Source organism: Fusarium keratoplasticum, chromosome 3, assembly GCF_025433545.1.
Source record: "Fusarium keratoplasticum isolate Fu6.1 chromosome 3, whole genome shotgun sequence".
Lineage (NCBI taxonomy): Eukaryota > Fungi > Ascomycota > Sordariomycetes > Hypocreales > Nectriaceae > Fusarium > Fusarium keratoplasticum.
Genome location: NC_070531.1, coordinates 63,900 through 86,639, shown reverse-complemented (window position 1 = coordinate 86,639; position 22,740 = coordinate 63,900). Strand labels below are relative to the sequence as shown.

Sequence of the window (22,740 nt, the reverse complement as noted above, 5' to 3'; positions counted from 1 at the left end):
CGGATTCCGCCAAACAGAGGGTATCCTCGATCAGACGCCGCAACACAACATGTCGATTGCAGCACTCAAGAGGCACGGCAACTGAGCCACATGTAGCGACCATGTCCATCTCCCCGCGAGGTCTAGCCCCCATCGCCACCGGCCCAGCCGACCGAGCACACCCACCAAGAATCTCGCTAGAACCATTGTATTTGCGGGGATTTGTGGGGGAGGGTCCATCGGCAGTTGGTCTCGGATCCTTCGCGGGCGGTGGACACCTGATCTGCTTCTCAATCAAGGCTCGGGCATTGGGTCAGTTTCCTCCCTGTCTTTGTCTTTGAACCCATTCTTGTCAAACCAGCGCATGCACGAGCCTGTCTCTACCATTATCGATATCATCTTACCGAAAGACTGGGAACCCTCGCGACAATGCAACCGCAGCCCGTCAAGGCCACCAGGAAACGGGTCCCGAGAGCTTGCGATCTGTGCCGGTTCCGAAAAGTCCGGTGCATCCTCGAAGCTCCGGCCAAACCCTGCGTCAACTGCAAACACAATGGGAAGCAATGCACATTTAATCGACGACATGGAATGGCGTAAGTTAGCTCCAAAGCTCCTCTTGAACTAGGACTCTTCGCTTACGATGCTTCTATAGGTCGCGCAATCCACGAAATGGCCCCCCGACTCCGAAGTCCATCGCGAACCCGACCGGAAGCCCAAGCCTCGGAGAGCCCTCGGAACCTGATCAATTCCTGATGGGATGCACCTCCCCTTCAACGAACAAGCCTTCGGCTCAATCCGACTATGCTCAGCCTGCCAATCAGCGCGATCCAATTAAGGCCGCGAATAACTCGGATGTTTTCTCGATGACCGTTGGTGCTGATGCCAATCAGTACTCCGCGGGGGTAGCCAGAAGACCCGGAACAACCTGTCACCCTGATTATTCTTTCCTACAAGCTCCCGATACTAAGAGCCTTCTGCCTCAAGACCTCGCCTTTCTCACTAGTCAGGGATGCTTTATCGTCCCTCATAGAGCCGCTCTCGATGAGTTCATGCAGCAGTACTTTCTGCATGTTCATCCCATGCTGCCGATCTTGAATGAGAAGGACCACTGGCAAGCATATAATTCACAAGACTCACAAGGCCAGGGTCGCATGTCCATCCTGGTATTGCAGGGACTCCTGTTCGTTTCGTCCGGGGTAAGGTCACCATTCTCCCCTCGTGAGCCTCATCATCTGACAAGAGTGCAGTTCATGTCATTGGAGACCATCAAGTCCTTGGGGTTCCGCACCGTCCATGAAGCAAAGCTTGCATTCTACCGACGAGCTAAAGTAGGTTTTGCTCCATCTTTTTTGTGGTCACGATAGCTGATACTGGTAGCTTCTTTACGACTTCAATTGCGAAAAGTCATCCATCTCTATCGCCCAAGCTGCATTGCTTCTGGCGCAAACCCACTTGATACCACACTGCCTCGCTGGTAACAAACCGTTGGGTTCAATATGGCTCGGAGTTGCCATTGCCTACGCTCGTGATGCCAAAGCCCATTGCTACTTCTCATTAAAGACCAAGACCATTGCCGAGCTCCCCAAGTTTCAGAAGCTACACAACACCCTCAAACGACTTTGGTGGTGTTGCATCATCTGCGACAGACTATTGCCACTCACTTCGCGTCAGAACATCAAGATCACCAAGTCAAACTTCAGTTTCTCCGGTTGCCCGCCTCTCGGAAGTGCAGATCTGGCTGACGAGTCATACGGGTCTGATGTGTACGATCCAACCACCAAGCTCGTTCACGCCGAGATACTTTCAAAGCTGGTTGACCTCTGCCTCATTCTCACCGATGTTCTCACTGTCACATCCGTGTTTCATAACAATCCATCTTGGATCCTCTCTAGAAGGCTAGCAGGCTTGAACGATGCGGGCCTTTGCCAGATGGCACTTTCCCGGTGGTACAGTTCATGGGCCGATGTTAAATCGACAATCCTGGAACGAACGAACGAAAGCGATTTCACAGGGTCTTCCACCTCATCCATAACCCTTTTTATCAACCTGGTCGAGATGTACTATCAGTAAGTTGCACCTTATTGAGGTAACACTTATGAAGGGCGATAAGCTAACAGAACAAGGTCGGCGCGACTTTCTCTCTGCCACTATGATATACTCCGCTGCAGGATTATTTCTACACCCGAATCCCATAACAAGTTAATCACGCAAAGAGAAGAACTCCAGGGCGCAGCAGCAAGCGTGACGGACTGTCTTCTAGAACTGGGTCGACTAGGACTGACACGATGGCTACCCATGACTGCGTAAGTTACATGCCGTCCTTTTTTGATCTTTACTGACCAGAGTCTAGTATCGGATGCACTGCATTCCCGCTAGCTCTACACATGATCGACGTTGAGCTTCTTGGGCCAGGGCATGATAATACTCACTCGCAGACGGCTGTGCAAGTTCTTGATCGGAAGCAGCAACAGGTCAAGGTCCTCCTCGAAACAATGAGTAGCTACAGACAACGCTACTACATTGCAGATTGGGTCATGAGCACCATATGCCACGTCGTCAAACTTGCCAGTCAGCAGTTCCCAGGATTGTCGTCAAGTGAGGGTGTCACGAACTCCTCTCGTGCATACTGGGCAGATATACTGCTCACTCAGCCCAGCTATTACTTGCGACTTGCCATGACAGTTGATCTCAGCATCAGCCATGGAAAGCTTCCAGATGATTCCGATTTCCCCCCCTCTTTGCGACAATCCTCACACGTGGACAAGCCCTTGAATCTTCACCCAGACGCCGTGCCGAACTTCATGCCAACGACAGATGTTGACGAGCGAGTGGTGGACCTCTCAGAAATGGAAGGAATGGAGACGACTGGAAACATTGACGACCCTATCGAGGAAAACTCGGCCAAGGATGCAACTGTCCCACAACCACAGATCCCAACAGATCTCACGGATATTCCCGTCAGCGCACCCAACGAGAATGGGATGACATCTGACAATTTCACTGCCGCACTCGATCTTGAAATGCCCGAGATTCCTCTAATGTCTCTCGATGACCTGCACATCGTTGTTTCAGGCTCCGCAGACAACTCTTGGCCGTATAAACTCCTCGGCTCGTCGTCAGGTGGCTCTACGGCGTGGGATTGCTTTGCATGGACGGGAAACAGCATGGGTGGGTCAGAAGTGCAAGGGGGTTTTCTTGAGGAGCTTGATACATATCTTGGGTCGGATGATTATAGAGAAGGGAATTTGTCTGCTGGTGTAGCTATCTGAAGTAAGAAGAGAGTCATAATAAAGCAGCACATGATTTCATGACACATAAATCTACTGCGTAACCCCCAATATCCCATTCTCCTCGCTTGGCAAAACGTCTCTAAATACTTGAACCACGAGTTGCACCTCGGTCGTTGACCAAGCTTTCTCCAAAGCTCGTTTCTGTTCAAGCACTTGATCCTCGAACTTGACCCATTGGCTGTCGCTGTGACCTTTCGATATCGCTTGCACGACGACACATTCAAGCCTTAGAAATTCATAGAGACTATGCGCCAACTCGGCCAAATCACCCCATATGTGTGATTCTGTACCTCGAAATACCCTAAGAGTGAACTTTCGGATGTCACGAGGAAGCGTTTCTGTTAAACAAGCGGTCGCTGAGCGAGACATGCTCATATTGATGGGCGAGTCCCAGCAGCGGCAGATAGAGTTCTCATCCAGCTTGAGTGCTTGTAATCCAGAGAACTTTTCCAGATCGGCCGTGGAAATGAGATTTCCTCGGTTCGGCCACTTGCAACGAGCAAACGCACCAAGATGGATGTCCAGAAACTTGATGTTGAGGTTTGCGTCATGAGTACGAAGTGCCCGCAGCATATGTGGTACAGAAAGATGTCTCGCCACAGGGTTAGGGTAACGGTAGCTCTCGGATGCGTATCTGAAATGCTCAAGATTGGGTGCCATGGCCACCAACTGGGATAGAAACATTTCACCCCAGTCACGAGTTTCCAGGGCACACTCTTGAAGCTCAATATGCCGGAGGCTGTCGAGAGTTGGGTGCATGCGACCAAACTCTTCCTGTCCAAACAGCGAGTCGTGGAGGTTCGTAACTCCCCGTATCAGTAATTGCCGCAGATTAGACGTGGCGTTGAGCAACAGGGCAGTGTCGATGCTGGGGCGAGTGAATGGCATTTCGATTGTGTCCTTTCTCCCTAGCTCAAGGTGATGAAGTTTTGAAAGCTTGTTGACTCTCCGGAATCGTGTATAGAGAAGAGGGTATTGGTTGCCATGATTAGTCCCCTTCTTTGGGCTGTAGAGTCTCAGCGTCTCGAGGTTTGGCGACATGGCGATGACGAGTTCCACGCAGACATCCTCAAGTACCACATCTTGGGAGGAGCCTCTCCCGAACCTGAGGATATCCTCCCCTTCATGGAACATGTGCAGCTCATGGGCAACTGAGCTCAGAACCTTCAACTCTTGGGCAGTCCCGTCGCAGAATCCCGCCGCAGGTTGGCGGAATTCTCTCACTTCTGCGGCGAGATCTGGTCGGCTGGAGAGAGTTCTGACAAGTTTGGCCAAATTAATCGCTTCGTGCGCGAGAGTGCGATATGCCAGAGGTTGCGCTATTTCTCGAAAGGTCCTTGACGCGCCACTAAGGCTAAGAAGGGCCTTCGGACCGTCATCACTCGAGTCACGAGGTTCTGATAGCAGCAAATCATGGCAGATGAGCTGTAAAAGTTCGAATGGGAATGTTCCTAGCCCAACTTTGGGCAAAAATTCTGCGCATAGGCTCATGGTTTAGCGTATCAGAGAGGTGGCTGTTGCCATGGTTATCAGATCTTGGTTATCAGATGTTGGGAGTTGTGGATATGAGGGAATAGAGAAGTGGGGACCGGCATTCTCTCCGGGACAGCCCAACCTGGTATCTTGATCCCCTTTGTGCTATTATCGTGATTTATAATTACTAGCCTTCACAAGGGAATTTATAAAGATGAGTAAAATAGAGAGGTGGCTATCAATACCACCGTCATAATTCACAGCGAACCCACGAGAACAGACACTGCCTGCCGTTCAAACTAGGTCTGCATCAACAGGCTTTGAATGAGCATGTAGTTCCCAAACGCATTGGCTCGGTGGGTGGATGCACTACTCGACTATGCACCCCCAGAAGATACTGGAAAGGTTCCTATCGTAGGCATACTATAGGATCGGGTTGAGGTTCCCGACGCATTCAAGATCGGGTTGGTCGGTCCGATCGCAGGTGCATGCCCTGCTGAACTAGTCCACCCCAGGCCACACTAGGTGGGGAGAGGTAAAGACAATTGAATTGGCCTGTTAACTATCAAGATAACATAGCCGAGGCCCCTTCACAGCTCTGTTGGAGGATTTCGGGAAGCTGGAACCGATCTCCTAACCCTCATCTGGAGTACCCCGAACAACTTGGGCCGTAGGCAATTACAATTTAAGGATGGTAGATAGTCGACTGTATGATATAAAGGCCTGCAAGGGCAGCATCATCAAATGGGCAAATACAGTTCAGTTGAGCATCATCATGAAGTCCTCCACCGCCTTACTCGCCTCCCTCGTAGGCCTCGCTCAAGCCTCTCATGGCCCTTACCCTCGAGAATGCTCAGCAGAGACTATCGACATACCACCCATCTTTGGGCTCAAGGTTGTTTCTATTCAAGCAACCAGTATGTTTAACGAAACCGTTCTAGCACCCGACGGAGCTATGCGAAATTCATTCCCTGTTGACCGTAACCTCACTGGCTTGTCCTATTGCAATGTCACGGTCACCACTCGCCACCCCGGCTACGCCGAGGGAGCCATCAGTACCGGCATTTACCTGCCTCTAAAGGGCTGGAACGAGCGCATGCTGGGCATTGGCGGCAGTGGCTTCGTCGCGGGGAACTTGCGCCCTGATGTACTCGCGCCTATCGCGTCTGGCTGGGCTACTGTGTCTTCATCGGCAGGAGTTTCGGTGGGCACAATGGCCAACCGGACAACTGAGGTTCAAAACTCGGATGCTTGGGCTTTGCGCAGTACAGGCAACGTGGACCTCGAAGCTCTCGCCGACTTCGGGTACCGTGCCCTCGGCGATGCCGCCGCTATCGGTAAAGCAGTCGTTGAAAGCTTCTATGGACAACCTCCCCGCTACCGCTACTGGAACGGCTGTTCGACTGGCGGGCGGCAAGCTTTGATGCTGGCGCAACGGTACCCAGATGCATACCATGGCCTTCTTGGCGGCTGCCCGGCAATCAACTGGGCCAGATTTCTGTCCACCGATATCGTGCCGCAGCTCGTTATGCGAGACGTCGCTGGGGGGCACGTCCCGGCTCCATGCGAGTTCCTAGCCATTACTACTGCCGCGCTGGAGGAATGTGACGGATTGGACGGGGTCGTGGATGGGTATGTCACGGACCCAGAAGCATGCAAGTTCAACGCTTCGTCCGTCCTAGGCAAGACAATCGACTGCCCCGACCTCCCGGGCGGCACAATCACCATATCCAAAGCTGCTGTGGTAGCCGCCGAGGCTGCTTGGGCAGGATATCACACCGTCGACGGCGAGTGGCGCTACTACGGCGTGAGCCGGACCACCAACATCACTGGAGGTGGTAGCCTTGCCAACACTATCTGCCAAGCGAATGGTACCTGCAACCTGGCGCCCTTTGGCATTGCCAATAACTGGGTCAAGAACTTCCTCATGAAAGACCTTGAGGCCGATCCCATGACCTTGACTCTTGCCGAGTTCGACCGCCTCTGGCAGGTCTCAGTTCAAGAGTGGGCTTCGTTCATGGCCACCGACGACCCGGATCTGCGTCCCTTGCATAGGGCCGGCGGCAAACTTCTTGTATGGCACGGCCTGGACGACATCCAGATCCATGCGGGCGGAACAGAGGAGTACTACAACCGAGTTCTGGCCGTCGATCAAAATGCGACTGACTATTTCCGATTTTTCCAAGCTCCTGGGATTGGCCATTGCTCTGGCGGAGCTGGCGCGTATCCTGGCGAGTCTTTGCAGTCTCTAATGGACTGGGTTGAGAAAGACACGGCACCCAACACCCTGTATGGCCGTACTACAAGTGGCAAGGAACGCCCGCTCTGTTTATACCCCAAGAAGGTTATTTATAATGGCGGGAAGAACACAGGTGATGCTAGCTCTTATAGCTGCGTTTAAGGCTATACAGGCTAGATATCGACTTTCTCTCTTGGTCATTACAACCTGATAGAGCAATAATAAATGCTTTTAACGACACCTCAGTAACTAAAGAGAGCTGTCATTAAGAGTGGAATTTTACTTTGTGTATCCCGCAAGCAACGCCATCCGACAGTGGCTGACATCACGGATCAACCGCTCTGCCCTACTCTCATCTCTCTTCTGCTGAAGAGCCCTGGCCTCGCTTCACGTTGGATTTCAGCGTATGTTTGGAATGGGCCAGTCGATGATGGGAGCAAACTTACTCGTAGGAATGCAAGAAGACGTGGGTATGCGCGTATACCAGTCGTGGCATGACATATTTCCCACGGAGATCGATGTTTCCCTCCTTCAATGAAAAACGCACCTTCTCGTCATCTCGCTCCAACACCAGAACGATAAGGCCAGTCTCCGAATCAACCGTGACAGAAACATTCTTGCAAATTCTTTTGATCTTTGGGTCTAACAGCGACGAGGTATGTAACGTGTATCAAGTCATTGTGATGTGGTTTCGATCAAGGGCGTCAAGTGAAAAAACCCTCAAATAACAAGATTGGGAATATTCATAGGTACCGCTGGTGATATCCTCCCCACGGCAGTAAAATTCCCCTTAAGGAGTGACAACTCGCTTGCGAAATCTGGATTACATCACCATCACGAGATCAGAGCCTTTTCTGCCGCGAACGACGGTAGGTGTCAGTACTGAGCGTGACATCGGATCAAGGCGTTGTTTCGCTGTTGCGTATCGCCCAACTCCGACCCTCGTCACTAGGCACGCTGCGCTCGCCGTGGGGACGGCTTAAGAATACGGGGACGGCACGCCCCATTGACCCTCCGCATTCCCCACACCTTTCATCTCAGAATAAGGCGTTGCGAGAGCTAGCTTGAAGTAAATAAGCCACCGTTATGATAAGCCTTTGGCTAAGTTCATGTAAGTCCTTCGTAACAAAGGTTAAGAAACTGCGAAGACTACTATATGTAATTCATGGCACAAGTAATAGACTTCTTGTAATATCCTAGAACTAAACTATTCTTATATAGTGCGCCAGAGATTTATTACATAGTCCCTCTAAAGTGCCAATCTAAAGTCAAGATAGTGCCAGAGCCACTCTCGACAATGTAAAGTGTTTTGTTATCTCTTCCCCAAGTCAGATTCGTGGTTCCTGAGCCGAACTCTTTTGTGGTAATGATTGCCCTCGGTGTGCCGTCTTTATGATGCACGAACACGGTACCCAACGTGGAATGGGCGACGAAGAGATTCCCCTCCACATCTGTTAACAAACCGTCTGGCCCACCGACGCCAAAGTAGTTGGAGAACCGCCCTGTTCGCTGCACACTGCTATCTGCGTATAGTGGTGCGAGCCAGACGCTGTTGTCCCTCGTCATGGCAACAAAGAGATTCTTCTCATCGGCATCGAGAACCAGCCCGTTGGGTGATGGGCAGTTGCGAAGTAGTACCTCGACACGGTTGTCGCCAGTGCCCATATTGAAGTTTGAGCCGATACGATACACACGCCCGGTTGGATCTTGAAGTCCGCTCATGCCCTGATCTGTAAAGATGATGCTGCCGTCACGGGCGACGATCAAGTCGTTGGGCCCCTTGAGCCGCTCACCGTTGAAACGGTTCATAACGGTGGTCAAGGTCTTGGTATCGGGGTCGAGCGCAAGGATACCCTGCTTGAAGTCGGCAATGAGAACTTGCTGTCGTTGCTCATGCCATGCTAGGCCGTTTGGTTCGCCATCGTATTGAATCAATAGCTTCCATTCTTTGGTCGTAAGATCGACGGCAAAGATTCGACCGTAGGGAATGTCGGTTAGATACAACGTGTTTCCCCTAACAAGAGGACCTTCGAGAAAGCTGTGTAGAGGCCGCCCACGTTTCTGGTTTGTTGAGTGCTCTGAAAGGCCGAGCGTTCGAAATCTGGACGGGAGTGCGGTCAAGAGCTTTGGCTCTAAAACTGGAGGTGGAGCGAACCAATTCATCTTGCAAGATGATCGACTGACTAGCAGTTGTTGGTCTGTCGTTCAGACACTCCGTGCCCTGGCGAGAGAATGACTTTCTTTAACTAATAATAGTGGTTTCTCGACAGTCCGTTCAAACCGCCCAGCCCAGGTCTAAATTACGCCTTGAACGGAACTCTTCCGTAACCCCCCTGAGATAACTCTGGAAGTGGAGAACGGCTACGGGGAAAAGCCGTGACTGCGTGCCTTGTGGTGTAGACGATGTAGGGGTTCCTCCGCATACCGTTATTAGGCGGGTTTTCCCCGCTCTTTGACTCGCACAACATAACTCCGGGGCCCCATGGGGAGTTGGGGAAAGGAAGGGTTCTCCACAGAAATCTTCTTGTCCCTTTACAGAGCCTATTGCGTGCTAAGATTAGAGTGTTCGCCGACGGGCTAATCTGTCTCCTCCACGGGTCAACGGAATTCACCCGTGACCGATAACCAGGGAGTCCGTAACATTATATAAGGAGCGCTTTATACAAACCTGATTTTCTCGTAGTCACCTATACTAGTTCCTTTGCAACTGTGTTAAAAAGCCCCCTAAACATCATGTCAAACATTCCAAAGGAGGAGCCATGCCTCCATCTGGAGAACGACACAGAGGCGCCGATGGCAAACGTTGAAGCTCCATTGCCCTTCAGCCCCGAGGCTGAGAAGCGACTCGTCCGAAAGCTCGACAGAACCATCCTCCCGTGGATAATGCTCCTCTACCTCCTCTCCTATATCGACAGGAGCAATATGGGCAATGCTCGCAATATTGGCCTCGAGGAAGACATCGGCCTTAGCAGCGTCCAGTACCAGATCGCTTCAGCCTCCTTCTACATCGGGACCGTTCTTTTTGGAACTATCGGAGGTCTAATGCTTAAAGTCGTCAAGCCCTCCACATGGCTAGGCATATGTGCTATTGGCTGGGGAGCTGTGAGCACCCTGCAAGCTACATGTACCAATCCCGGTGGACTTATCGCGGTGCGCTTCTTTCTTGGCGTTTTCGAAGCGTCCTTTGCTCCCGGATGTGCTCTTTATCTCAGCTTCTGGTACCTCAAGTCGGAGCTATCACTGCGGATCGCAGCCTACGCAGGCATGAGCGCACTGAGCGGCGTCCTGTCGGGTATTATTGCCTACGGTGTTGGGCGTGCCAATGACATGGCTATCACTTCCTGGCAAGCCCTGTTTATTGTCGAGGGTATCCCCACCGTTGCTGTCGGAGTTGCTACCTTTTGGATGCTTCCTAGTCGGCCAGAGTCTGGGAAGTCTTTCTGGTTCACTGAAAAGGAGCATCAGATCATTCTGAGTCGACGAAGCCGATTCACCAAGAACGCGGATACGGGCATCAGCATGGCTCAAGTCAAGGCGTGGGTTGACTTCTCTTTGTAGGTATTTTCTATTGATTGCTAATGAGATCCTTCAGAGCCTTCCTCGACTACCGCCTCTACCTCTTCTGCATTATGTATTCAGGACTGTCCATGTCCCTTGCCGTCACCGCCGTCTTCCTACCTACAATTGTCAAAGACTTGGGCTATCACTCTGTGTATGCGAACCTGATGACAGCTCCCATCTACGCTGTCGCTTATGTCACTTTGCTCGCGACAGCGACATTGTCCGACAAATTTCGGGTCAGAGGTATTCCGATTACCATTGGAGGCTTGATTGCTGGTGTTGGGTATATCTGCCTTGGACTCTTGAAAGACGACACGGCGCGATATATAACATGTTTCCTCGCAGTCACCGTACGTATCCGATTACATCATTGCAGGCACTAGCTAACCCCTCCTACGTTTAGGGAACTTACATGGCCTTCCCTATCGTCCTTACCTGGATTACTTCGACCTTCGCCGGAGACACTAAGGCAGGCGTCGGCCTTGGTATTGTTATCGCTGTAACGCATGCTGTTGGGGTTGCTGCGTCCAACATCTACCCCAAATCTGACGCGCCGTATTATCTCATGGGCAATGCTGTGTCAAGTGCTCTTGTGTTTCTGACGGCCTTGAGCGCTGTGAGCATGAGCGTAATGCTGTACCAGGAGAATCGTAGGCGCGATCGGCGGTTTGGCAGGCCTGAAGTCGGGCTATCTATCGACATGGGAGGTGATGCGGACAAGGCCCAGGATTATCGCTATGAGATTTAAGAGTTTTATAATTGATGTCGGATTGGACCCTGTGCAATTGCTCTGAGGGTGGTCACGTGCCTTCAATGTCCGGCGGGGTGACCTCCGGCTCGTCGGATAGACTAGGCCCAATTAGGAAGGCATCGTCACGGTCCGAAAAGGGAAAGAGGGAATTATCAGAAGCAACAACAAGCAATACACACAGATTGAGGCGATCCACAAGGATAACCCTGCTTTGCAACATTAACATAATCGAGGGGATAGTAGTGAGCGTAAGCTCCACGGGGCAGCCGGACTAGAGGCCCCCACAAGTACTGACAAGAAATTATATTTTCTCCTACATATCATATCTCATTTCCTCAACTCAAGCTTCCGTATTTTACTGTTCGCCGCCGCATGAGCAAAGCATATGATCGGCATGACCTGATGCTCATCCCTAGCTCTCCAGAACTCTGGGTTATCCGGACTGTCTGACCCAGCAGTATGTTCACCCTTCCTCCAATTGTCGTCCTCGCCTCGGAAGACGAACGACTTGCTCAGGTAAACCACACTCCCGTTCGAGCCCCATACGACTTTCCACTCCGACTGCGGAGTCGCTGGGCTGAAGTGTCCCGGCCGATCGCCAAGCGCCATCATCATTCGGTTCGTGGGCATCGCACTCTCCATCGTGTACTCTGAATGGTAGAGGCGACAGATGCGATCAGTCGTATAATCCTTCTGATTAATGTGTCTATAATCCCGTTGCCAGCTATGACAGGTAGCCGCCCAGCGTCCCCACGGCCCCACAGCGTTGTGGCTCCCGTCAATGTCCCAAATCTCTCGCCAGGCTGCGACGAAGGTATCAGCAGAGGCGAAATGCGGGTTCTGTGTCTCTTGGGCCCCGGTGCGCGCGCTACCGGATGTCCAGGTCATGTTTTGCTGCATTAGGGATTTTACGTTGCCCATGCCCGAGCTGAAGGCTGAGATCGCAGCATAGCGGAGGGGTGGTGGAGGGAGATATATCAAGGGTATGGGGGCTTTTTGGGGAGAGGTGGGGCGTGATCGAGCGCAATGTCTATGTGTCGTAGAGAGCGCCTATGGTTACCTTAAAATATGAAAAACGGTAATTAAAAGAGCCTTATTCTTGTAAAAATAAGGGCATCACCTAATATAATAAATTAATAGCGCATAGTCCCTTTAGTAGGGCTATTTTAATTAATTAGAGTATATTTTTATTTAATATACCTTTTATTTAAGTATATATTATTAATAGCACTTAAATATTTTTATAAATAGCTTTAATAAAAGAAAATATTTTAAAATAAAGAATTTATAAAAGAAATAAAATACTTATTAAATATATTTTTAAATATATATAAAATAATTTATTATTTTAGGTTTATTTTTTATTTATATAAATTACCTTATCAGGTATTATAAATTAGAGTCTTTAAAATAAGAAGGTCTTTATAAATGTAGCTTTTTTTAATATTATTACTTTAAAATAATACTTTGATTTTATAAGAATTTTTTCTAAATATTATATTAATTTATTATAATAATTTTATATTTAAAAGTTTATTATAATTATATCTTTGTTACGCGGCAGCTTAGGCAGTGGCTGCAGGGTAGCAAGGCCAATTGGCCACTTGACCAAAAGGTCACCTATGACCTCGATCTATCGAGGTCATGACTGCCTAACGCGGCATATTACGGCTACCCTGCACCTCTAAGGGACCGCGCCCTAAGACGGTGCAACCGTAACAATCTTAGTACTTTAATTATATAAATTAATTATTTTATATCTATTACTTTCATTTATTTTATACTATAGTGTTAATAAGTTATTTTACCTTTAGGTAATCTCTTTATTTTTTTATTTTTTTTTTTTTTTCAATTATCTCCTGCTTTTATTATAGATTAGCTATAGATATGATCATTGTCCTAAATCAATCACTCTCACTCCTCCTCTATCTTCTGACTATTTGTCCCCATCATTATACAAACACGCGTGTCTGACAATTGGCGGCTAGGCCTTGCCATAGCCGTGACAACTGCCAGGTTTGAGAACTAGATTGCAACTCAACTTTTAGCCATGCAGGCTAAATTACAATACCGGCTAGAGTCACTAGGGTGATTAAAGTATTTTAGGGGGTTGATCTTATGAATTCTATTGTGTCTTTGCAGTTAAGCATAATTTCCCTTGGGTGGTACAGTGACCATGCCCCTGCCCTCCTTGGTGCGCCACTGGAGGGCCTTGCACATATTATAGAGCATGGCAATCGTCGGCATTGGGACACCACGCTTCCCGCCCTCCCGAAGGGGTTCTCCTAGGATGACTTCGTACTCGATAAAGTTACCCTTGCTGCCGTTAGTCTCTGCACATTGGGACACGGGTGATGCTGATACATACCTTTGAGACGTCGACACACATGCTAGGGGAGAAGTACATGTCCATCGGGTCCAACTCAATCATGTCCTTGATCACGGTCGCAGGTAACTCATGGCCGCAGGCTTCAGCAGCAGCGATAATCTCGTTCATGGCTGGCCGGAGGAGGGGGTACGCCACTTCGGCCAATCGAAGACGCCCGGAGTCCAGCTGAAGGATGGCACAGATGGGATTGAGGCAAGCGTTGTAAACTAGTTTCCGCCAGCGCGAGAAGCCGGCGTCCTCAACGTAGTTACAGGTAGTCTTGCCGCCTGCTGTGTACCGGTCAGCGAAGTCTTTGCCAGCAGCCTGCTCCGCGGCCGACTCGACGTTCGGGTTGCGGAATGGTCCCAGAACCAAGATGTCCTTGTCGTCGTGCTCAATGACGCCATGTCGCAGCTCGTGCGAACCCATCATCGAGACACCCGATAAAACAATGTTCTGCGGGAATGTGGCAATGATGGCCTTCTCAATGTTAAGGCCGTTCTGGACGAGGACAACCACAGTTTTGGCTGGGGTAATAGCTGGGCCGATAATGTCGATTACGGTGGGAGAAATGTCGGGCGTGTTCTTGGTCACGCAAACAACATAGTCATAGGGCTCCAGGTTCTCGACCGACACATTGGGCACGGCCGGGAGGACTGTTCGGGTCATGGCGAGTTAGGAACGGATTCAGGGTCAACGACTGGGTTCAGCACATACCCCTGTGAGGTCTCCAGTTCTTGATCTCTCCATGGTCGACTGACTTAATATCGAAGCCGTTCTTCTCCACCACGCTGTAATTACTGCGCAGGACCATGGTAACATTGGCCTTGCCACCAGCAACCAGATTGACAGCGGTCATGGTTCCGATGCCGCCACCTCCAACGAGGAGAACGTTTGCCTTAGTCGCGCTCATGATTGAATATTGGATAGAGAACCCTGTTCTGTCGATGGTGTCGCTTGGAAATAAAATCTGTAGCCAACCTTTGCAGTATAGACTCGCGAGGTTTATTTATACTTGATCGACAATGTCCGGCCCCCTACTGCACGCCCACACTGGAGGGCATTGATTCCCAGATTGAAGGTACGTCTGCCTTCAACTCGATCGCGTGGACGTCTACTAGCGGCCTTTGGCTGAAATCGGAAACCGAACAAAATAATTGCCGAATAAAATAATTGCCGAGCGCTCGGCGGGTGGACCATCGGGAATTCGGGTCTGTTTTTGGCACAGTGCTTCGCCTTCCAATCTGAGAAATCTGCACTGCTATCACTGTTGAGCTAGCGGCATGGACTAATGCTGAATTATCAGCATTGCCCCCTGAGCCGTGGCAGGATGCCGACTCTGATAACGAGAACTTTAGATAAAGCCGACCAGTTGAGCTTATCATCTCTCTGCTGTCAACACAGCATCTTCTATCAACAACGCGATCGTTCCTGGACACAAAATGCCGGAGGTTGTAGTGATCCTGACGCCCGCTGAGGGCAAGCTTGAGCGAGTGAGCTGCGCCACTTGTCCGATTTTGATTCCAAGTGCCCGTCTGACCTGACGAACCTCAGTTCCTCGAGGTGCTTCGCGACATGGCCAAAGGTGTCCAGCTTCATGAGCCCGATGTCCCTAGGTACCATGTGACCTTGACACAACCTAGAGGGGGCGGCAAGACCCAGATCATGATGATCGAAAGGTTAGATATCCACCCCCAATCCCGACGCAAAGCTAAGACACGCCTCGACAGCTACGCAACGGAAGACGCTCTCAAGTTCCATAAAACAACAGAGCATTATTTCAAGATGATGGACGCTTTGGAGAAGGAAGGTTTGGTTGACGGAGATATGATCCATGAGATTGCTGATGTTGCAACGGGGTTCACGCGTTAGCTATAGATTACAAGTGAAAAGACTTCATTTTCGACCCAATCAGGGTTGCTGTCATTATTTGATGTTGATTACCAGCCTGGGTGATGTGAAACGGGTGATTGATCACACTGGAAACTCTTGGTCTTATCCGCTATTAGACGACATTTCAGAATTAATTGCTCAATCCGAAAGCACCCACTGGGCCTTGATTGAGAGGCTGGTCAGGATCCATGTCTGATGAAAGTTTCGGTGGCTGCTTCAGTTCCCTTTCAGAGTCCTGCTGTTGGTGTAACCGAGAAGACATGACGAGGCCATCGTCAATACGAGAACCGAACGGGCACCATGACTCAACTAGGAATGGGAGGGACTAGCCATAGCTAAGGGGGCGCCGGCGCATCATAGGCCCCACAACCCTGAATCTAATTGTCGGCATCTCCATGTCTGAACGTGGAAAGCGAGCAGCTCGGAAGTTGTGGTGTCCGTGTTCGCATGACCAGTTACCCCGGGCTACTGACAATTTCGGCGCCGGTCCCCGCGCCCGTCTGCTAAGCGGACGATTACATCCCGCTCTCAATGTGGGTTCTTGATAACCGAAGACCCACAGCAGCCCGGAAGATGAGTATTGGGACTGTGGTCGCTCGCAGGGCCCTGCATTTCTCAAATGTCAAAAGTCGCAAGAGCTGCCACCATCTCTCGACGAAACTGACATTCCCCCATTAATTCATCCTCGCCTTCCATTCTGTTGCGTTTTCACAGCGCGCTAGTATTACCATGGAGAACCATCGAGCTAAGCTGGATCCCACCGTCTTCAGCATTGCCGATCTGAAGCGGGAGGCAATCAAGAAGCTCGACAAACAGGACAAAAGCTGGGCTGGTAAGAACAAGGACTCTTCGCTCCCGGTGCACACAATCAAGCGGCTGACACGTCGGGAAACAGTCTACTACAATGAAGGCGCTATGGATCTGCTCACGTACGATTCCATCATCACACGGCCCTAAACTACCAGCTAACTGTGGTATTAGACTCAAAGAAAATGAGGAAGCATTTAACAGGTACAAGATCTGCCCGCGCGTCTTTGTTCCCGTAGCAAATATGGACACCACCACGACACTATTCGGCCAAACGGTAAGTCGCCAGTGCTTCCAAAGGAAAACTGATCTTACAAACTCGTTCCGTAGGTTCCTCTGCCGTTCGGCTTCAGCCCCAGCGCCAGCCACCAGCTGGCACACCCCGACGGCGAGCTTGCAACATCGCGAGCTGCCGCCAAGTTTGGCATTGGCATGTGTTTATCCGCCTACTCAAACACCCCTCTGGAGGATGTCATCGCGGAGGGCATAGGGAACCCCTTCGGAATCCATATTTGCATGATGCAGGACAGAGAGATTGCCGCGCAGATCATCAAGCGCGCCGAGGGTAGGAGCCACAACCACACCAGTCCTGGGATGAATACATACAGTTTCTCCGTGCTAACTCGTTTGCCCAGCATGCGGATATAAGGCGGTTCTTCTTTCTGTGGATACCCCCGTACTTGGGTTGAGACTCGGCGAGATGCGAACGGACTTCAATCTCCCACCAGGCCTCACGTACCCCAACATCGTCCCCTCTGAGAAATGGGGCAAGGAAAACCCTGGCAAGATTCCAACATTGTTTGGTACGGCAGGCTGATAATTCCGATATTCTGGTCACTGGGCTGACGAACTGGCAGATAATACTATGGACTGGCCGTCCACCATTGCATGGCTCAAGACCCAGACTAAGTTGCAGGTCTGGCTCAAAGGAGGTATCGATCCACTTCACTTGGATGTCACCGGTGTCACAATATTCTGACGGCTACAGTCATGACTCCAGAGGATGTCTCCCTGTCGATACGCTATGGCGCAGATGGCATCATCATCTCCAACCATGGAGGACGCCAACTGGATGGCTGCCCGTCAACCCTTGACAGTCTACGAGTGTGTGCTCCAATCGCCTCAGGGAAGATTCCGATCGCCGTAGACGGCGGCATCCGCCGGGGCTCAGACATATTCAAGGCTCTAGCTCTCGGCGCCAATTTCTGCTTTCTAGGCCGCGTTCCCATCTGGGGTCTTGCGGTGAGTCGCTATGAACCCAGGCATGATCAATAACTAACTCGAGCCCCTTTCTTCAGTACAATGGCCAGACAGGCGTTGAGCTTGCCCTCCATATTCTGGCCCATGAATTCAAAAATACCATGGCCCTTGCAGGGTGAGTATTGAACCTGCCCACAGCTGCTCACCTGCTCATGTTGATTACAGCTGCCGCACGCTTTCTGAAATCTCCAAACATCATCTTGCCGTTCTGGACTCTAAGCAGCTTCTCTGTAGACTGTGAATTCGTGACACGTGTCACATTTCATCTTCACGTATGTTAGACCAGGATTAGGCACACTTTGCATCCATGTTCGGAGAACATGAGCCTTATCCACACCAAAAGCCTTCGCCAGCTAACCCCAATTCAATTACTGTAATAACCACTGAACCAATGTTCCAATTTGCTAGCTTCCTAAAACGTCAGTGCCCTTGCTTCTCTCCAGATACGCCTTCGTATACTAAGAACGTTAAGATCCCCGGATGGCATTCGTTCTTTACAGCCCAAGGCAGCCCGCTAGTGTAAGACCATCAGGCCTCGAGTGGCATACATATTATTTTCTTCGCATTGTTACAATTTTCGAGAAGGCTGTAAATCATATGCAGCTAGACGGCGATTTAAATGACCCGACGTTGGTTTCTTCAATGGATTGCCGCGGAGCTCATACTACACCCGTCCACTGGCCAGACTCGGGCAGATAATGTCAGGCTGTTTGCCAGCGTCGAGAGTGTGCATACTTCATCTTAACTATAGTTCATTTACCGCTTCCTTTGAACAGGACCATTTGAGCTATTCTAGTCTATGGTAGTTCTAATACTAATTTCCCGCTGGCCCCTTTATAGTAGTCTTCCATAGCTAATTGAGGTCTTGGAACCCATACATCTTGAGGGCTGGCTTAATGTCGTGGTCAGCTGCGAACTCTAGCATTTCATTCGAGGTTTTATTGCTTCCAACGAGGCTGCTGACAATAGATATGTCTCGGAAGACGACATCCATGCCGCTGAATGTGAAGCCACGCTTGGGGAAAGACACGACGACACAGCGACCATGATTTTTGACAAGGCTGATTCCGTAGCCGAACGCCCGTTGTCTCTCCGGCAAGATGATAGCAGCGTCAAGCCCGGAAAGCTGGTGGTGCTTTGCGAGCTGCTGGACTGTCTCCAGGGCGTTCTGGGATCGAGGTTCGACGACAACGGCACTTGTTCCCATCGACTCGGCAAGCCGAAGGCCTTGATCGGCAGCGTCGACTCTGACAACGCGCAAGCCCATCTTGGTTGCGAACTGAAGCCCAAGATGACCTAAAGCGCCACCACAGCCCATGATCCCCAGAGGCTGGCCTGCCGTGGGGTTACATCGTTTCAGAGCCTGGTATATAGTGATGCCAGCACACATACGGGGTGCTGCCTCAGCGAAGCTCATGAAGCTTAGGACTCGGGCGACTTGTCGAGCGTCAACCAGGGTGTATTCCTAAAACCCACCGTCTTTGCCCAGACCATCGCTCTACGCAGCCGGGCAATAAATAGAATAGTCGCTCGGGTCACTTCGAGATCTTGAAAGGTATCCGCCTCGCCTCGGTACTTGACGCAGTTTCCACAAGGGTGGAACGACCGGCCCTGTCTCCAGGGCTGAAGTCCGGGGAGTTGGACTGGACCACGGTGCCAGAGAACTCGAGCGGCGGCCCGCCCGCGTTAATGTATTTGCCAGAGGCAAGAATGGCATCCGTGTGGCAGAAGGACGCTGCGTTGACCTTGATGAGGATATCGTTCGGGTCCTCGGGCTTGGGCAGTTCGTATGGGGAGCCGAAGGCGTCGAGTTTCCAGGCCCCCATGGACGAAGGGAGGGCCTGGAGGTTCGGGGCGGATGCAGCCATGCTGTGCGTTGGCTTTTTCGGTGAGCAGGCACTGCGTATATGACGCTTAAGTTCATCTGTTGGGCTCGATCGTGGGGCATTAACATCACTTTAATTACAGCAGCAGATGGTCGCCCATCTGTGGTGTGACACCACGGCTGCGGGAACAACTCTCCGCTCGGCGCCGAAGACTCGGTTAGCAATGGATCCATGCCTGGTAGTCGCCTTTTCCCTCAGGGGTTGGGTATCCCTCCCTGCCCGTCTTCTAGACAGGAAAATTTCTTAGGAGCGGTTCTTTGTTAATAATCTAGGGTATAGCATGGCTTGTTCCAAAAGAAGGAGGAAGTTGAGAAGATGCCAGAAGCAAAAGTCACGATTTTCTCGGCCCAGTGACCTGATGTACCTTCGCAGCCTGGCGTTCCTGTTACAATTGATGCCCTGTCGATATTGTCGGAACTTTTTCTCCCCCACTGTACGGATACCCTACTCGCTTCGGCGTGGCACTCCGCACTCGCAGGCCACCCTACATAAGCCTGGCTTCCTGGTTCTCGAGCGACCGCTCCCTGATTCTCCCTCTCTGCAAAAGCAAGGCGAACTTTTCCTGCGACACCATCCCCACTACGTAGTCAAGCACGGTACCTTGTTCATTTCGGCGGTCACCATGCCAGGCAGGATAACATGGTTGCCAATCAATCTCTCGGGACTGGACCAGGACAACGCCAGCCAAATCGCCAGCTTCGCAAGAGTGGAGGCAGCAGAGCTTGCCTGCAATGGAGCTACCATCATGGCCGCTCAGCAGCGTCGCACGGCCATCTATTCGGGTAAGTTGCTGACCAATCTTCCAGATAGATGCGCATCACTCGCATCAGCATTCGACAGTAAGGCAACGAGAACTGACGTATGACAGACAACGAGCGCCGACATATGTGCAGGTCTCTTGCTCAAAGCATTCCACATTCGACTGTAGACAGCGCCTTAGACAGCCTTGAGAGGGAGAGCCATCGCACTAGACACCATGGCCAGCTCCAAATAGGGCCCTTCTCCGCCTTCTCCCTGCCGACTTCAGCTGCCTCTGGGGCCAATCAGGCCACCGCCACGGCCTCCTCTCGTACCCCAGCAGACTTGTCAACCCCCGTCGGCAAAGCTACCTCCACGTCGTCGAGCAGCGCGGTGACTCCGCCCCAAGATGCAATCCCAGACTCCCTCTCCCCAGTTTTGGTGGATGCCGAGACCATTGAAAGGACTAGTGGGACATGTCCCATTGTCTTTCCCGACTTTCTTAGCAATGACACCTGGCAGCCATTCATGTGGCCCCAGCAGGACGTTCTGGACATGCATGTTCCAGACATGGCTGAATCGACTCTTGACCCCGGAGGTTTGGACTTCCTTGACCAACAGGAAGGCGACGAGGCTGATAACCCTGAGGATATTGGGGCTGAGGGGGGACTGAGCATGCCAATCAACCTGAGTACCGAGTCGTCCATGCGACCAGACAATCCCGCAGCGGTAGCTAGCGCCATGCCCTCTCCGGACCACTTGTTCTCGTTCCATTCGCTAGATACCTCCGATGTCATACCAGACGATGCAAGGTTTTTGCTAGAGCACTACAAGTTTCACCACCTCAAGATGTTCTCACCAATCTGGAACCACAAATCTCCTTGGAGGATCATGCATTTACCCACTGCTCTCCAGACGTTTACCACCCTACTCTTAACGGGTAACGACACTTACATCAGAACATCCATCTTCTATTCCGTCATGGCTGTCAGCGCTTTCACAGCAGATCGCTTGTCGTCCACTGCAGCACTTCCCTCACGCTGGAATGATGCAGGTTGCCGTTATCATCTGCGTGCCAGGGCATACCTTCAGATGGGACTGAAGACAGAAATCGTCGGAACTAAGAAGGTCAAGTATAAAGAAATGCTCATGGCCTTTCTGGGTATGATTACCCTCTGTGTAAGTGTGCCCCCTTTCCTTGAAGATCGCCTGGCTAGGGCTTGCAGAGTCAATGGGCTGACGTGCACGATGGGGTAATTTTAGATCGTGAGCGGCCGCTTCCTCGATGCCCAGCCGTTTCTGTTTGACCTAGAGAATTTAATCTATTCTTGGGGCTGCAGGAAGACGAGGATCTCGCGCAAGGTTGCAATGCTTCATAACATATTTCTCTACATCAAGACATTGCAGGAAACTACTGGTCTTCCGAGGCTGGGCGGCAAAGTTCAAGATCTTCGCTCTGAAGCCCACTACCCCCGACTTGTAGAAAACTTATTTCTGTATGAGAATTCCGAGGATCACCACCGAACGGGCGGCAACGGCACCAAGACCCTCGAGTCTGCTATGTTCGAACGCATCTATGGAGTTCCCTTTTCTCTGATATGCCTTATCTCACGTGTCACAGCTCTGGAAAGGCGGGTGACTGGTATGCACGACAAATTTACCCTGGATCACCTGCAGAATGAAGAGATCCGAAAGCTCGAGACCGATATCTGTGAGTGGGTAAACCCCTTTTCTTCGCCAACATGCGACGAGGATCCTGCCAGCCTGCCCTCGGGTGGACGGCGAGAGACAGCAATAAACCAGTTGGTCATGAGGGGCCTCGTCGGAGCGCTACACCATGCCGTCCTGATCTTCTTCTACCGACGTATACTCGACGTGCATCCGTACACCCTCCAGCCGTATGTGCGACTCGCCATCAGCGATCTCGTCGACTATGAGGAGAAGAAAGCAAAGTACGAATTTCCGAACATTGGCATCGCCTGGCCGGCCTTTATTGTTGGCTGTGAGGCGCAGAGCCAGGAGGACCGGCGGCAGATCACACGCTGGTTCGTGTCCACGACACAGAGCAGTGGAATCAAATCATTCTGCAATGCGCTCGATGCAGTACAGGAAGTATGGGCTAACAGAGATAGAGGGCAGAAGGCGAGGCTTCCAGTGAGCCAACTGAGCCAACTGAGCCAAGGCCTGATTCTGACATGACGAGTTAATGTAGCTACTTAGCTGGGGCGAACTTGTTGCCATTGGTGGGTGTCATGATAGATGAAACAACAAGTGAGATTTTCAAGCAGTGCCGGATCAACAGGTACTTTGTGGTGCCCCCCATAGACCAGATATCTTGCCGCCCTGTCGCCTTCCTCCTCGGTCAAGCCTTGAAGGCGGTACGATAAGTGACACCGGAGCGAGGGGCCGAAAGACAGGCGTTTGGTGTACTTGGAGACAGGCCAATGGGTCGATGATCCAAACCAAGAATGGTCAGAGACAGGGGCCGTTCATAC

The 22,740-nt window shown here is 51.1% G+C and overlaps 9 protein-coding genes across 9 annotated transcripts; 5 read left to right on the top strand and 4 right to left on the bottom strand.

The window, feature by feature from the left end:
• Positions 1-330: 330 nt before the first annotated feature.
• NCS57_00339500 (Zn(2)-C6 fungal-type domain-containing protein) lies at positions 331-3,248 on the top strand (the record flags this gene model as incomplete). Its single annotated transcript, XM_053053392.1, has 6 exons — positions 331-572; positions 632-1,175; positions 1,227-1,307; positions 1,357-2,045; positions 2,103-2,282; positions 2,330-3,248. Exons 1-6 carry the CDS (start codon positions 409-411, stop codon positions 3,246-3,248), a joined length of 2,577 nt encoding a protein of 858 aa, XP_052915552.1. The 5' UTR covers positions 331-408.
• A 2,269-nt stretch (positions 3,249-5,517) lies between these two features.
• NCS57_00339400 (Carboxylic ester hydrolase) lies at positions 5,518-7,143 on the top strand (the record flags this gene model as incomplete). Its single annotated transcript, XM_053053391.1, has 1 exon — positions 5,518-7,143. One exon carries the CDS (start codon positions 5,518-5,520, stop codon positions 7,141-7,143), a length of 1,626 nt encoding a protein of 541 aa, XP_052915551.1.
• Positions 7,144-8,217: 1,074 nt separating this feature from the next.
• Positions 8,218-9,144, bottom strand: NCS57_00339300 (SGL domain-containing protein; the record flags this gene model as incomplete). The annotated part of the gene is made up of 1 exon (XM_053053390.1): positions 8,218-9,144. The coding sequence occupies one exon, from the start codon at positions 9,142-9,144 to the stop codon at positions 8,218-8,220; it is 927 nt and encodes a 308-aa protein (XP_052915550.1).
• A 570-nt stretch (positions 9,145-9,714) lies between these two features.
• On the top strand, positions 9,715-11,290 carry NCS57_00339200 (uncharacterized protein; the record flags this gene model as incomplete). The annotated part of the gene is made up of 3 exons (XM_053053389.1): positions 9,715-10,517; positions 10,574-10,892; positions 10,946-11,290. 3 exons carry the CDS (start codon positions 9,715-9,717, stop codon positions 11,288-11,290), a joined length of 1,467 nt encoding a protein of 488 aa, XP_052915549.1.
• Positions 11,291-13,435: 2,145 nt separating this feature from the next.
• On the bottom strand, positions 13,436-14,574 carry NCS57_00339100 (2-dehydropantoate 2-reductase; the record flags this gene model as incomplete). Its single annotated transcript, XM_053053388.1, has 3 exons — positions 13,436-13,609; positions 13,662-14,317; positions 14,379-14,574. The coding sequence occupies 3 exons, from the start codon at positions 14,572-14,574 to the stop codon at positions 13,436-13,438; spliced, it is 1,026 nt and encodes a 341-aa protein (XP_052915548.1).
• A 1,709-nt stretch (positions 14,575-16,283) lies between these two features.
• NCS57_00339000 (FMN hydroxy acid dehydrogenase domain-containing protein) lies at positions 16,284-17,862 on the top strand (the record flags this gene model as incomplete). The annotated part of the gene is made up of 8 exons (XM_053053387.1): positions 16,284-16,483; positions 16,536-16,638; positions 16,692-16,926; positions 16,997-17,164; positions 17,219-17,293; positions 17,350-17,603; positions 17,660-17,736; positions 17,787-17,862. The coding sequence occupies 8 exons, from the start codon at positions 16,284-16,286 to the stop codon at positions 17,860-17,862; spliced, it is 1,188 nt and encodes a 395-aa protein (XP_052915547.1).
• Positions 17,863-18,474: 612 nt separating this feature from the next.
• Positions 18,475-18,888, bottom strand: NCS57_00338900 (alcohol dehydrogenase; the record flags this gene model as incomplete). The annotated part of the gene is made up of 1 exon (XM_053053386.1): positions 18,475-18,888. One exon carries the CDS (start codon positions 18,886-18,888, stop codon positions 18,475-18,477), a length of 414 nt encoding a protein of 137 aa, XP_052915546.1.
• Positions 18,889-19,156: 268 nt separating this feature from the next.
• Positions 19,157-19,489, bottom strand: NCS57_00338800 (alcohol dehydrogenase; the record flags this gene model as incomplete). Its single annotated transcript, XM_053053385.1, has 1 exon — positions 19,157-19,489. One exon carries the CDS (start codon positions 19,487-19,489, stop codon positions 19,157-19,159), a length of 333 nt encoding a protein of 110 aa, XP_052915545.1.
• Positions 19,490-20,129: 640 nt separating this feature from the next.
• On the top strand, positions 20,130-22,403 carry NCS57_00338700 (Zn(2)-C6 fungal-type domain-containing protein; the record flags this gene model as incomplete). The annotated part of the gene is made up of 5 exons (XM_053053384.1): positions 20,130-20,289; positions 20,376-21,424; positions 21,509-22,197; positions 22,259-22,290; positions 22,378-22,403. The coding sequence occupies 5 exons, from the start codon at positions 20,130-20,132 to the stop codon at positions 22,401-22,403; spliced, it is 1,956 nt and encodes a 651-aa protein (XP_052915544.1).
• Between the last annotated feature and the right edge of the window lie 337 nt (positions 22,404-22,740).